Source organism: Mauremys reevesii, linkage group 13, assembly GCF_016161935.1.
Source record: "Mauremys reevesii isolate NIE-2019 linkage group 13, ASM1616193v1, whole genome shotgun sequence".
Classification (NCBI taxonomy): Eukaryota; Metazoa; Chordata; order Testudines; family Geoemydidae; genus Mauremys; species Mauremys reevesii.
Window position 1 is genome coordinate 22,268,897 of NC_052635.1, and position 14,997 is coordinate 22,283,893.

General features: G+C 46.7%; 1 protein-coding gene across 1 annotated transcript; it reads right to left on the reverse strand.

The window, feature by feature from the left end:
• Nucleotides 1-9,268: 9,268 nt before the first annotated feature.
• PXMP4 (peroxisomal membrane protein 4) lies at nt 9,269-13,526 on the reverse strand. The gene is made up of 4 exons (XM_039499354.1): nt 13,269-13,526; nt 12,552-12,614; nt 11,617-11,815; nt 9,269-10,824 (listed from the first exon to the last, which is right to left on the reverse strand). The coding sequence occupies exons 1-4, from the start codon at nt 13,490-13,492 to the stop codon at nt 10,561-10,563; spliced, it is 750 nt and encodes a 249-aa protein (XP_039355288.1). The 5' UTR covers nt 13,493-13,526; the 3' UTR covers nt 9,269-10,560.
• Nucleotides 13,527-14,997: the final 1,471 nt, after the last annotated feature.

Here is a 14,997-nt window from a genome sequence, read left to right on the forward strand (position 1 = left end):
TACGACCCGGACGGCCGTGAGGCGGTGCGGTGACGAAGAAAACGTTCTGACAGCCGCCCAATCGCAGCCGCTGCGCGGACGGGAGGGGGCGGAGTGCGGCCAATCAGCGCGGAGCTGGGGGACGCTGCGATAGGCAGCGGCGTGGGCGAGAGGCAGTCGGTGCCGGCTGGTGAGAGCCGTGGGGCCGGGCCCGGCTTGGCGCGGCTCCGTGGTGACGGTGTCTCACCCGCTCCCTGCCCCCCGGGCTCGTTCCCCTCCCCGGGGACTCCCCCGCGCCCTGTGTCTGCGCTGCTCCCCGCCCCTCATCCCACCCGGCTCCCCGTCTGTCCCCATGGCGCTGCGGCGCCTCCCCCACGCTGGCCGGCCGCGCAGAGCGGGATCGGCCCAGGACGTCAAGTGCATTGATCCGCTCGGTACGTTTGTCCACAAATACTTACACGTAGCTTTTCCCATTGCAAAGAGCTGAACAGCCTTGGCTGCCAAAGAACTTGTATGAACATGAATCCGCCTTCCCAGCGCTGCGGAGTGGGGATTATCTCCACCTGACACACCTGCAGAGACGAAGGGCCAGCGAAGTGGTGTGGTAGATGGTTGGCCGAGCTGGGACTGTGGCCCTGCTGTCCCGACGACCAGCCCCTTGCTCTAATTCTGTCCCCCTGGTTAGTGTGTCTTGTGTCTCCACTCTGGGCCCAATTCAAAGAGAACATGGGTTGTAGATAGTGTTCAACTTGAGAGTGTGGCAAGCTTTTAGCACTGGCAATTCCTGGCTTAATCCATGGTGTTGGCCGAGACAGAGCCCAGCACATAATCACGAGGCCACACTCCGGAATCTCCTTTCCCAAGGATTAAGTGGTAAGAAAATCAGAGATACGTTGACTATTCTGTGCTTGTGCCTCCATGAAATATGTATTATACAGCAGGTGACATGCTAGAGTTGAAAAGGCAGAGTAGGAGAAAGATAACAGCAAACTCCTTTAATATCTGTAAATATGCACTGGGCTCTGGTGATACACCCACAAAACATGGCACAGATAGCAGTGTTCCCTCCGTGTGCTTGGCAATGTGTAGGAAGCTGATAAGCCGTTTAGCGAGAAGGCTAAATTCAAAAAGAAATTAACTGGAAAGCATATTTATGAATTGTGGCTTCCCTGGAATTGTAATAACTTATAGAGACATAAAGGCTTATACATGAAAGAATCCCAAAGTGTTTTATAAAATGCAGGCCAGACTCACTTTAACCACTACTGGAACACAGTTGTCTCTGGTATGGAACATGGCAGCTATTTGATAGTGCACAGCCACACTACATGAGAATTTAAGAGGAAAAGTGAAAAAATACTGTCTCTGACAGACTGCAAAGGCGATTTTAAGGAGGCAAAATGCAATAATCAGGATTGGAATATGACTAAGATAGGAGGGTTCAACCCCACTCCTGCAAAAAGCACCATGGGATCTTTACTGACCATCAGTGGTCAGAATCCCCATCTTCTCTCTCATCTGAAAGAGGAACCCACACACCACCAGCATAATGAGCCTCTGTCACCAGCTGGGGGTACTGGTTCATAGCTAACTCAGGAAGAGGAGGACAAAGGAAGCCGTAAAACTAGCTTGCCCAGTAGACAGAGATCTTAACTACAGGCTGAGCAAGATTGTACTGGAAACCTTAGGCATGCACTGAAGTGAGCTCTTGGCAGAGAGGCTTGTCCATTGTTGGAGGCCCGAGTGCATTACAGAGCCCCGACAGCACTTTGGGAGGGCAGTGCCCTAGTTAATACAGTGACACCTGCACTAAAGACCACTCAGGACCAAGAACATGGGGTTGAAAAATGCAGAGGTAAAGTAGGTTTCTAAACCTTGTAAGGACTGTGCTGTCACACAGCAAACAGTCAACTGCACCTGCTGCCTGATTGCAAACAAGGAAGGGTTTTGATGCAAACACAGGAAAAGCCAGTTGGGTTAAAACAAAACCAGCCTTACCGCTGTGAGCTGGAGCCGTGCCCCATCTGCACAGAGAAGGGAGCTGTGTTTGAAATCTGGCTTCTAACAAGTCAGCTGACCAGGGTGGAGTCCAATCTAGGCTCAGACAGGTTCTAGTTTAGCTAGGGCTCGTGCATGACAGCACGTTAAACCATGTCACAATGTGCTTCAGGAGCTGTATTTTAACACTGCAGGCAGAGCAGCTTGCCATTTGCCCACTCACTCACTGACTACCAAGAAAGGCTTCAGTCTTGGCCCTTCGCTCCTGCCCGAGCCCTTAAGCTGAAGCCCTGCCTCTTTAACTCCAACCTTTTCGATGGCTGGGATGTGGGAGGCAGATGAGTTAATTCCTGGACTGCTGGTCTAGAATAGAGCCTGTGCAGTTCCACTGTTCTTGCATAACAGTCTTCATGCTTTAGGACTCTGCTCAGCACTTTTGTGGTGGGAATAATGCAATAGAAGGAGAGCTGGTGTGGTCTAGTGGACTGAGCACAGAGCTGGGTCTTAGCGGGATTCTTAATCCCAGCCATACCAGTGACTTACTCTGTGGCCTTTGACAAGTCGCTTAACCTCCCTTTTTCTCAATTACCTCAGCAATAAAGGGGGCATAGCAACACTTCCCTAGAAGTGTGAGGCAGAAGAAGTGTGAGGCAGTTGAATTACTGTTTGCAATGTGCTATGTAAATGCTACAGGACAAATTCGCTGCAGATCTTGCAGGATTTGGCTACAGCAAAGAACAGGCAACGGTTAGACCAGATGTATGCACACTAATTCATGTTTTTTCCATATGGGGAAAACTAGGGCAAAGTGGAATGGCAAGAGTGCATCTCCTTTCCCGCAGGAGGCTCTGTAGCTTTCTTACATTGATCTGAACATGCAGTTTTGGGGCACAGCTGGTGCACCAGCTGTTGCTGCTAGTGCCACAAAAGATGTCATTTTCCCAGCCAGACAGATCCAGCAGCAGAAAGCTCAGAAACGCCAAGTGGAATTAAAAAGTTTATTTTCAAATCCATGTGGCAGTTTATTCAGGGTGAGCAGAGCCGCTTAACCTCTGGGACAGACAGAGCAGCAGACCCAGGGAAATGGGGGCAGTATCTTTTTAACAACGCACTGCCTTGTCGTTGCACAAGGGGGCTATAATTGTATGAGAGGTGGCTGTGCAGGTTATCTGGGATTTTTATGAATTATAACATTGCAAAGAAAATCCACGCTAATGAGTGAATGAATCCCAAACTGCAACTGCAGCAATCTTGGGTATGAAAATAGGGAGGGAGGAAGGAATAATTGTATATTCCTGTTCTCAATCTTTAAGGTGAAGAGGGAAGATGAACCTGCCCCTTTCCTGTCTTCCTTGCACCACTGTGATAGATGGAAATGAATCCCATCTCTGCACCTCCTTTGTGTCTATATCAAGGCAAAATGAACCTCCTTCCCCTCCCTTTCCACACCACGGGGAGAAGATAAACTTGCCACTTGATTCTGCAACGTTCATAACATTTGTAGCTTTGCAGGGTAAAATAAAACGATTAAATCTCATCTGTCGGGGCCCCAGCAGATCACTTGCAGGACCACCCCCTTTTGCACCACAATTGGCTTTAGGCACTATCAGTTGTTGAGCTTTGTTTTGTCTGTGGGTTTTTTGTTTGCCTATCCTCTGAAGCATCCGGCATTGGCTGTTACTGGAGGCTGACACTGGGCTAGATGCATGATCTGAATTTACAGCTACTCTTTTGTTCCTAGATACTAACTGGAGGGATGCAGACCTACACCCACCAAAGAGCCCTGCTCACTGAATCAATCTATGGTACTAACCAGGCCCCATCGCCACAGTACCAGAGTGCCTCTCAATATTAATGCATTCATTTTCCCAGCACCCTTGCAAGCTAGGGCACAGCTATTATGCCCATTTTATATGTGTGCAGTTGAGTCCCAGATCCACAAAGGGAGTTCGTTGTCACTGGGGCAGAGAGAGAATAAATCTGTAGTCCGGGGGTTAGGGTGCCCCATGGGAGGAAGGTGGGAGACCCAGGGCCCAGTCGCCCTGCTCCTACAATTAGTTAATTCTTTACCCAAAGTGGAATACTTTCAACAGGAGAGATTGAGGTCTGGTCTACGCTACGATTTTAGGTCGAATTTAGCAGCGTTACCTCGATTTAACCATACATCCATCCACACGACAAAGCCCTTGTTTTTGACTTAAAGGGCTCTTAAAATCGATTTCTTTACTCCACCTCCGACGAGGGGATTAGCGCTGAAATCAGACTTACTGAGTCGAATTTGGGGTAGTGTGGACGCAATTCAATGGTATTGGCCTCCGGGAGCTATCCCAGAGTGCTCCATTGTGACTGCTCTGGTCATCGCTCTCAACTCAGATGCACTGGCCAGGTAGACAGGAAAAGTCCCGCGAACTTTTGAATTTCATTTCCTGTTTGGCCAGCGTTGCGCATTGATCAGCACAGGTGACTATGCAGAGCTCATCAGCAGAGGTGACCATGAAGTCCCAGAATCGCAAAAGAGCTCCAGCATGGACCGAACGGGAGGTACTGGATCTGATTACTGTGTGGGGAGACGAATCTGTGCTAGCTGAACTCCGTTCCACTAAACAAAATGCCAAAACATTTGAAAAAGTCTCCAAGGGCATGAAGGACAGAGGCTATAACAGGGACTCGCGACAGTGCCGTGTGAAAATTAAGCAGCTCAGGCAAGCCTACCAAAAAAACAGAGGGGCAAACGGCCACTCTGGGTTACAGCCCCAAACATGCTGCTTCTATGATGAGCTGCATGCCATTCTAGAGGGTGCAGCCACCAGTACCCCAACCCTGTGCTTTGACTCCGTCAGTGGAGTAGGACGCAACACAGAAGCAGGTTTGGGGGACGAGGGAGATGATGAGGAGGTTGAAGATAGCTCACAGCAAGGAGGCAGCTCATCCTGCCCGGCCGTTGAGCCCCTGGCCGGGGAGGCTAGCCCTCTGCCCCTCACCTGCTGTTCTCCCTCCCCCACAGCCTCGGCTCACCGTGCCACCAGCGCTCTGGGCAGTGGGGCTGTGAGCTCCTGCCAGGCAGCATTGCAGTGTGGCTGCCAGTCCTGCTGCTCTGAGCGGCATGGTAAGGGAGTGGGGGGGGTTGGATAAGGGGAAGGAGGTCCTGGGGGCTGTCAGGGAACAGGGAGCGGTTGGATGGGGCGGAGGGTCTGGGGGGGTGTGTGCGGTCAGAGGATGGAGAACAGGTGGGGTGGACAGGCATGGGAGTCCCAGGAGGCCTGTCAGGGGGTGTGGATAGGGGCCGGGGCAGTCAGGGGACAGGGAGTTGGATGGGGGCGGTCCTGAGGTGGTGGTTAGGGGCAGGGGTCCTGGGAGGGTAGACAGGGGACAAGGAGTAGAGGGGTTGGGTGGGCGGGGGGCTCTGTGGGGGGCCGTCAGGGGGTTGAGAGGGGGTGGATAAGGGGCAGGGGCTAGGCTGTTTGGGGAGACACAGCCTTCCCTACCCGGCCCTCCATACGGTTTTGGCACCCTGATGTGGCCCTCAGGCCAAAAAGTTTGTCCACCCCTGCTCTATGTGCTGCTGTGGCAATTTTGGGTGAATGGACAACTCCACGGGCAGGGCTTACTTAGGCCACAGCTGACCTCTGGCAATTACTCCTGGTTGCAGCCTACTGAAGACCAGGCCTGGCCATCTTCAAGATGCAGCACAAGACTGATTGAAGACTTTTAAAGCTCCTCTTTGCTACTATTTCCAAAGCTAAGACCTACTGGACACAGTTACACTTCCTAGTCTGTGCTGATCATGGGTAGCCCAGGAGAGCCCACCTCCTTCCCTAATGTTAGGCGGAGATGAATCACAGCAGCAGTCAGGCATGTTGCTGCCAACATTCACAGCTGCTAAAACGTGAGAAGGTTCATGCTACCAAAAATACAGGTAAATTTTAACCCCAGCTCATCTCTGCAGCCAGTATCCTCCCCCAGCCAGCCAGCCAGCCAACAATACCATTGTTATGAGTCAGGGAGGTTAACCTCTCCAACCTTGGCACTGGCTACAGGACTGGGTAATGTGCAACACAAATGGCTCCAGGTTTACACTTTTTCCGCATAGTATACCTTTACATAGCATTAAGGATACTCAGCAATTAAACTTCACCTGACTTAAAACCAATTTCAATCACTTAACACGAGAATTTAAAACAGATGGACAATTATTTATTTATTTATTAAAGAATGCAAAACATTATCCTCTCCAAAGATGCATTATATAGAAACCGTGCTCAAGAGAGGCAAACGGGATATCTGCACGGGATTGACACATTGTCCATAGGATGGAAAAGATGTTTTATGGCGGTTGAGGCAGATACGTCTACTAACTGCCATCTCTTTCTTTACCGCAATGCTATTGTTTTACAAGCAAGACTTCCCCCTTAGCACTCTAACCAGTATAACTAAAATAAATCACCTGAGATTATGTGCTTAATGCATTCTAGATTACCAAAACATTTGCTAGGGTTTCAGTGTGTGACAGTTTCCCATACAGTAATTGTAAACAAAAATACAGGCAGATAGACTGAAAAGCGTAAAAACAATTCTCTAGTTACAGCATCTGTTGCACTTAGTGACCCCCCCTTTGCCCATGTTACAAGGCAGACATACAAATGTAGAAAATGGACAGCAAAAGCCCCTCATGCTACAGAACACTCATTTTAGTTATCAGACCCACATAATCGTGTGCACTGAAAATTCACAGCAAGTTCTGCTTTCTCCTGCTGGCTGTATTTCAAAGTCAATATTAGAAATAGCACGGACATCAGCTTGACCCAGGAAATGAGCTTTTCCGATGGCAAATAGGAACCAGTTTGCTGTTTGATATTAAGAGATCACATTTGTATTGAGTCGGAACATATGTGTTTGGAGAACAGACATTTCTTCTAATAGGAGGGAATTTCCACTAAGGGTAAGTGGGCTTAAGTCTACAGACAATGAGCCAAATCCTCAGGACTGAGGGGGCTTCTTTGCCTGCATTACCAGTGTAAGCCTCCCATATGGGTGGCTTACTTGGCCCAGAAGGATCACTTGAGTGTAAGGGTGATTCTCAGGCAGTGGAGAGTTGATGGAGGGCTGTGGCTGGAGAAAAGGGAACATGGCTGCTGATTCTGGGCTCTGTTTTGGCCTCTTGTGGCCACTGCAACAAGGCTCAAGTTTTTGAGAGCAGTTTGAGGTCTGCTTTAACCCAGAGGGCTAGGAGATAGAAAGTCATATAGCGCTACAGTCATCAGGCCTCCTTTCCACATCACCCTCTGACCTGTGCTCTTTGGCCATTCCAGAATTTAGTATATTTAGTATTTGGATAGATACGCTAGTTAGTAGTTAGTATATCAACATGCTATGCACACAGTGTGTTACAACAACTGCAATGTTTGTAAGCACTTCTCAGAATTCTCTCCTGCCTCTAAAGTGACAACTGACAAGCATAGATTTTCCCCTTCAGAAATGCCCTTCTGCCTTACGTACTGTGCTATCCAAGGACCAGATAGGTTGTCAGTGGCATAAAGTCACTCAAATATCCTGAATCCATTTAGATTGCTCCCCTACTCACATATACAAACCCTGAAGACATCCCTCTGCAACATTAACGCCATGTCTACACTATGGGGTTATATTGGCATAACCCTAGCACTGTAATTATTCTGGTATAACCTCATAGTGTAGATACAGCCTATACTAATGTGGAAGGGGTTTTTCCCATTGGTGTAGGAACACTACCTCCCTCTGCAACAGTAACTAAGTCAATGGAAGCATTCTTCAGAGAAAGCTTGGTCTGTGAAAACTTTGTTAAATCATGTACTGTTAGGATATTTGGTTTTCCTGAGCATTTAAATGGCTCAGATATTTAATTTCCTTCATGGTTTGAACCAATTTGGGGAAGAAGATTTGAGCCAACTTTGAAAAGTGTTCAAGTATCACATTTAAAATGTCCTCTGGCTTCTCTCTCTTTGTTCTGCATACTGATATCCCAGAGATACACCAACCTGCTACTGCACAGCTTTGTTTGCAAGGGAGTCCTGGCAAACCAAGGTCTCATCCTACACAGTGCTGAGCCTTCCCTGACGTCGTGGTGAGTGAGATGGTAAGTTCCTCACATAATTTTGCCCCTGATTAGAAGCAACAATCCAACTTTGGGTTATGATAAACATGAATTGTTTTCATGGGTTTTGATTTACAGAGATCAGGACTGGAAAAACAGGGTCTCCCTTTCTCATTCTTGGGTGGCTGGCTGTTTAGCAGATGGTTTCACAACTATCTCCTTATTTCTGTTTGGTTTTAATGCTAATAAAGGAAGAACACAAACAGAAGACTGAATTCCCCAGACAATACATTGGGGGGTGGGGGAGAGGATGAATGTAACGTATGTATTCAGAAGTCTGCAACAGACAGACAAATTACTTCTAGTTCACTTCCCTATTACACACTGGTATTGTTCTATCACATCAGTGGCATAAGGGCTTCATCACCATCTATCTGGCTTTAGTAAAAATGATGTGTGCTGGTACCAATGAAGAATTGTTCCAATTACTTCCCTGGAAAAGGGAGAGACTTGCAGCCTAATGTCCTACCCACACAGAGCAGGAAAACAACTGTCTTTAAAAAGCACAGCTAACGGCCACTGATTCACCACAGTAGCAAGTTCTACGTAATTCCAGTTTGATTTCTGATGGCAGCAGCTGGCTCTGTGAATCAGAGCTGCAGCTGGTTTGAGTCTCAGATATGATTTACCATGAAAGTGAAGTTAGTGATAGATTCCTAGGGAGAAGGGATTTTGCAGGTACTGCTGGGATGCGGCTAGAACTCTATCTGACAGGAGTTTGGTTATACAGTCATGAAAGAGATGGAGATAATGCCAGAGCATAAAAATGACCAGCTGAACCGCAACAAGCAGTTCCTTGAACAGCTTAACACTCAACTACAAGTGTCTGGCAGGTAACTACAGAGCTTCAGATCTGATATAATTATCACCAACAGAAATTTAGTTGGCTCACATAGGTGGCTGTCTTCATGTCTTGTTTTACAAGTGTATGTAATTAATGAAGTAACCAATGGTAATTTATAAACCTGAGAATTTTTTTCTGAAGATTTTGGTCAATTATACCATAGCTATCAGGTCATAGATTTGGAAGAGATTTTCTGAAATCTCTTCAAAAATATCATCACACAAGGAGTTAGCAAAACACACAATCTTTTTTCTACACTAAGAACTCTGAACATTATCAAAGACACTTTAATTCCAATTAAAGTGCAGCATTCTGCTGACAAAACATAAGCAAAGCAATCAGCCACCTATGTAGATGAAGATAGTGATTTTACAGAAGCAAGAATTTGCCTGTAATTTGAGAAATTAAAAAAAAGTAAAACTGTGATTTTTATTTGAGTGATAGATTTTATATAGAAAAATATCAGAACTAGTCACTAATTGTTGCAAACCATAAATGCCTGAATCATGAAATACTGATCACTGGTCCAACTCAAGTATTCAGTATATGATCTAGTAGTCTGAACAATTAAAGGAGTGTTTTTGACTAGGTCCAGTGTAAAATATTAACCTTTTGGCTAAGATCAATGGTAGCTTCAATTTACACTGATATATTCTCCTTTCAGGGGACAGGACGGGAAAGTAACACCATGGATTTGCACACGATGGGCTCAACCTCTTTTAATCCTTCACTTGTAAAATCTTATTACAATGGATTTGGTTAGTTCTCTCTACTGTATGCAATTCATAGTCCAAGGCACAGAAATAAAAAGGTGCTGTAATTAAATAGGGGGAATAATTAACGAAACATCCTGCATTAGATAATCCAAAGGGATGACAAAGACTGATTATAAATGGTGATTCAAAGCATGACGTACCATGTCTGTCCCAAAGAAGCCCAATGCTTTTAAATGCGAACATCCTATTACCTATGTGGTGGCAAACTGCACAGAAAACTCACTGAAGAAACAGCTTGTTTAGTCTGGATTTCCAATACTTCAAAGAAATCAGGACCTTCTTCTGACATGACACAGCAGAAGACAGATAAATATATCAGCTCACAAAAAGACCCAACATATAGAGAGGTATGGCTGGAAATCACTGCATTCCTTCCTCTGCTAACACAGTGGTTGTGAGAGGCATTTCTAGCACATAAGCATTCCATTAGTCCCCTACTGCATATTTTGTTTCAGTATCATATAAACTATATTCACAGTTTACTTTCGAGCTGTCAGTGTTTAAAATCAGTGCATTCTTTAAAAGTAATTAACTATTACAATGTAGGGAACATAAGGTCTCTTCTAGAAAAGGCTTTTTGAAATCAAATTAATCCAGGAACATTTTGCGCTCGTTGTGGCACTGGGACAGGTTTCTATGGAGTCGCTGTGTGGCCAATAGAGAGCCAAGAAAAGATCATTAGGTTACTCACAACATTTTGGCCAAGAAACAAGAGGGAAATTTGTCTGACAGATCCTAATAATAAAAAGTGCGTCAATCAAGGGCAGCAGAAAATCCTTTCCCCGTTGTTGCTGGAATGAGCCAGTATTCAAAGATCGCTGGGCATTAGCAAATTACTTTTGAGCGTTGCTTTTGTTATAAATGAGGAAGTCCGAAATGTCATGCCATACATTACTGTCGTCATACAGGTAAGTCATGGAAGACTGCAGAGAAGGTTGGAGAGTGTGCCGATGATATTCAAAGAGCCACAGAACTATCCCCCAAGTCACAGCAGCAAAGATCGGGAAAGGGTCCTGCTTGGGTTCTGGGATATAACCTTTCTCCACTGCCAGTCGGGACAAGCCAAACAGAATACGAGACAGCAGGTACATGTTTATCTATATAAAGAGAAAACCCAAGGAATATTAGTCTAGTAACATGGCAATCAAATCTGACCAAATCAGGCAACTTGGAAGTTAAAGTTATAGGAAAGGTTAAATATCTGGCCATAGTTTACTAGCTAATTGCCTTCAACACTGTAGTGTGTGTTTGTAACCTCCTAACTGTCCTGCTTTGTTCATTGGCACTCTAGTTCTGCTGAGATATAGGTTTCATCTGGTACAACATCTATCACCTGGAAGATCAGTTGTATTAGCAGTAGATGCTGCTGCTGCTACTAATACACTTCACAATGTGGCGTGAAAGAGCTCAGTCAATTGGCTCCGCATTTTCATTTTAAAATCCAATTTAGATAAACTGCATGGGCACACTTGTATCAGTTTCATACCGTTTATATTGGTATAACCTGAAACTGTACATTTTACTACAAATATAAGCCAGGTTTAAATCAAATTAAGCGTGTCCAAAGAGAGTTCTGTGGCAGTTCAGCTATATCAGTTTCAAATCACAACTTCAGTTAAATCAGTGCAAGTTAGTGCGTGTCCAGCGAGTCAGTGGCAGAACTGGGAATACAAGGCAGGTCACCTGGCTCCCAATGCTGTGTGCACTACCCACTGATGCTAACTGTTTTCCTCTAGGCTTTGACAGTAAGCAAGCTAAATATGAAGAGTGGCCATATCACATTACAGCATCAGTCTTTTTTTGTTTTTAAAAATCAAACTAGCTGGTACACAACATGATGTTTTTTGGCAAGGTCAGAAAGATCAAACTCCACAAATACATTTGTTTACCTGGCTGTTGATATGATTATTTTCACCAAACACTAACCAGCCCCCAACACAGGCTGCCACGAAGGAGTGCAACTGAAAGTTCTTTCCCTGTAGTCGGGATTGCAGCGCCATCAGCCCCTTGTAAGTGAACACAAAATACGCCAGGTTTCGGGAATGAGTGTATGTGGCCTGAGCAATCGCTTTCAGTTTCTCTCTTAAACTGAGCAAAGGAACAAACAAACGTTAGTAAAGCAATAACGTGATCATCACATTGTTCACTCTGCTGGTACCTTGTCTACTTAGACTAAGGTTTTTGAGTCAAGAACAATCAACCACTGTGTGTACAGGACCTGGCACAATGGGGCCTATTCTTGGTTAGGCCGAAGACACTACTGTAATACTTTTCTTTTCTGGATGGGCTCAACAAAAACAAAGCTTTGAGGATGGCTCATTTCACTGCCAGGTCACTGATCAGAATCCAGTCTAGGTCTCTGTGTACACTGATGATTTACCATCATTCCAGAAATTGACAGCCAGCCATTGGAGCAGCTGCATCAGCTAAATCGGTGGCTTTCCTTGTCTACACATTTTGCACTAGTGCAGTTTGACCCTGCTTGAAACAAGGTAAGCCCCACTGGGGCTAACGGCAGTTCTCCTTGTCTGCCCAAGTTGTACTGGTGACTGGCCCTCTGGGAAAAATCCCCAATACTGTATAACCAAGGCCTAGCTCAGCGCTGAGATATCAGCTTCCTGAACCTCTGAAACAACAGGCTGCATTCTGCTTGTCATTTGCATTTTTTAAAAGTCACATTGTGAGATTTTCCCTTTTAGTTATGAAAACAAGTATTTGATCTGAACATGTCTGGTGTTTTCAAAGGGTTCACTTTTAAAAGATGGATGGCTGTAGCATACTCTCATCCTTACAGAGAATGCTAGGAAGGAAGAGCTGTCTGTACCTTCCACTCTTGAAGAGAAAGGTCATCACCAGAGCATGGGGGGCACGGATCTTTGCTCCATAGCTGCAAGAGAAAAATTATTATATGCAAACACAATGTTTTCAGAGAGTTTTTTATTACTGTAAGCCAACTACTGATCTTTTAATCCTTATATTATAGTGGAAATAAACCACAAGTCATTGGTTGATCAGCTTAAGTCAATTTCAATACATCGCCTGATAATTCAATCAATGGGTCGGTAGCTTTATTTTTTATTTATACAGTATTTACAGCCAAACAGCCACAGGCTAAGAAACTGTAACTTAAAAATAACGAAGGTAATTAGACATAACACATTCCAAATGGGAATAAAAGCAAACCACCTCAACTGAAGTAAATAAAGAAATACTAGCTCTGAGCACTTGAAAAAGGGCATTAGCGACTTTACAAAAAAAAAAAGTTATGAATGCATCCATAGAGCCCTGCACAGATACAAAATCTGTATCTGATCTGCAAAAATGATCCGTGGATATCTGCAGATTTGCAGGGCTTTAGATAAAAAATTGGGATCCACATGCATCCGCGATCCGCGGAGGAGAGAGCGCCCCTCTGACAGATACAGCCCGGAGGGGGACGGGGGCGGGGCGGAGAGCCCCCCCAGGCACAGCCCGGGCCGGGGGGAGGAGGGCCCCGCACCGTAGCACGGCAGTAGGTACAAGGGTGCCCCCCCCGGCTTACACCGCTCCGTTCCGGAAGCCCTTGAGCACGGCCAGCGCCGCGCGGTATCTGCGCTGCTGCAGCAGGGAGTTGACGGTGTAAAGCAGGGTCTTGAGCATCGCCTGGGCCCCCATTGCAGCGACGCTCCGACCGGGGGACCGCTTCGGTAGCGCACAGAGCCAATGGGAAATCCGGTAAACAGGGTCCGTGCGGAAAGCAGACGCCACCAAGGAAAGGTTCCGCATCCGCACAGAGCAACCTCACTATCACCCTCGCATAGGCTGCCTCAACTGTCCGTCAAATCTCCTGACTAATGGGAGACTCTGCCCTGCCCCTTCAAGGCGGAGACATCGAAAGTGATCTTGCTATTGGGAAAAGGTCCCTATACTGCAGCCAATCACAGACTGTCCCCTCCTCTGGCCAGCGCAGACGCTACCCTCTTCCAGGGTGGGTTGTTGCGCTGGTTGGCAGCCAAGGGGGTGGCGCCTTCGCTGTCAGTGGAGCTGGAGGTGGGAGCTGGTAGCTCCGTCCCTGGACCCTAAGGCGTGTCACAGCCACTGGGGTCCCCGGCCCATCCCACCAGCACAGCCCCTGCTGGGCTACAGGCATGGCCGGGGAGGGTCGGGCTGCGGTGCCCCAGGCTCGTGCCCTGTGTCTGACCTGGCCAAGTACCAGTCGCTCAGGGGGTGACACAGAAACCTTGTGCTGGGCATGAAGGGAATAACCTGTCCCAAGGGAAGTCTCTTCTTAACCTCTGCCACTTACTGATGGGTTTGTGGCCTGACGTAAAAGAGTTTAGCGTCCTTCTAAAAGAAAGTAGCAAAGAGTCTTGTGGCACCTTATAGACTAACAGACGTTTGGGAGCATGAGCTTTCATGGGTGAATACCCACTTCTTCGGATGCATGACATGCATCCAACGAAGTGGGTATTCACCCACGAAAGCTCATGCTCCCAAACGTCTGTTAGTCTATAAGGTGCCACAAGACTCTTTGCTGCTTTTACAGATCCAGACTAACACGGCTACCCCTCTGATTCTAAAAGAAAAGTATTCTCTCCAGTATAACCATTGATGGTCTCATTACATGTCTGGTCTTTTTTTGCATTCTCTGAAACACATTGGCTCAATGTTGCCCAGTGGCAGCGAGTTCCACAGGCTAATTGTGCATTGTGTTACATTCCCCTGGCCTACATCCTGAGAGTGAAGGGCTACGAGGTGCAGATGGACGCCCTGATTGTCGGAGCCCTGGGCGCCTGGAACCCCTGGAACAAGCGTGTGCTGTGGACCTGCGGGATCAGTTGATGCTATGCATGGTTCATGCGGCGCCTCGCAGTCTCAGACTCCATCCGATGGTCCAGGGACATCTACACTAAACACATCACTGGCCACCGACAGTACCAGGAGGCGTGAGCCGGAGTGACATTGTGCATTGACTACGAGAAAGGGACCAAGAGACTTTGTCTGTTGGACCATATGAACTGGAACCACAAACTCATTGAATGTTAAATCTCACCAAATGAGGGTCAATCCATCCTCATCATCATAAGAACATAAGAAAGGCCGTACCGGGTCAGACCAAAGGTCCATCTAGCCCAGTATCTGTCTACCGACAGTGGCCAATGCCAGGTGCCCCTGAGGGAGTGAACCTAACAGGCAATGATCAAGTGACCTCTCTCCTGCCATCCATCTCCATCCTCTGACGAACAGAGGCTAGGGACACCGTTCTTACCCATCCTGGCTAATAGCCATTT

Coding starts and splice junctions, on each gene's coding strand:
- PXMP4 (XM_039499354.1), bottom strand. CDS start 13,492: ATGCGGAACCTTTCCTTGGTGGCGTCTGCTTTCCGCACGGACCCTGTT. Junction 11,816..12,551: donor TTTCTCTTCAAGAGTGGAAG/GTACAGACAGCT, acceptor TCCTTTGCTCAG/TTTAAGAGAGAAACTGAAAG. Junction 10,825..11,616: donor ATAATCATATCAACAGCCAG/GTAAACAAATGT, acceptor CTCTTTATATAG/ATAAACATGTACCTGCTGTC.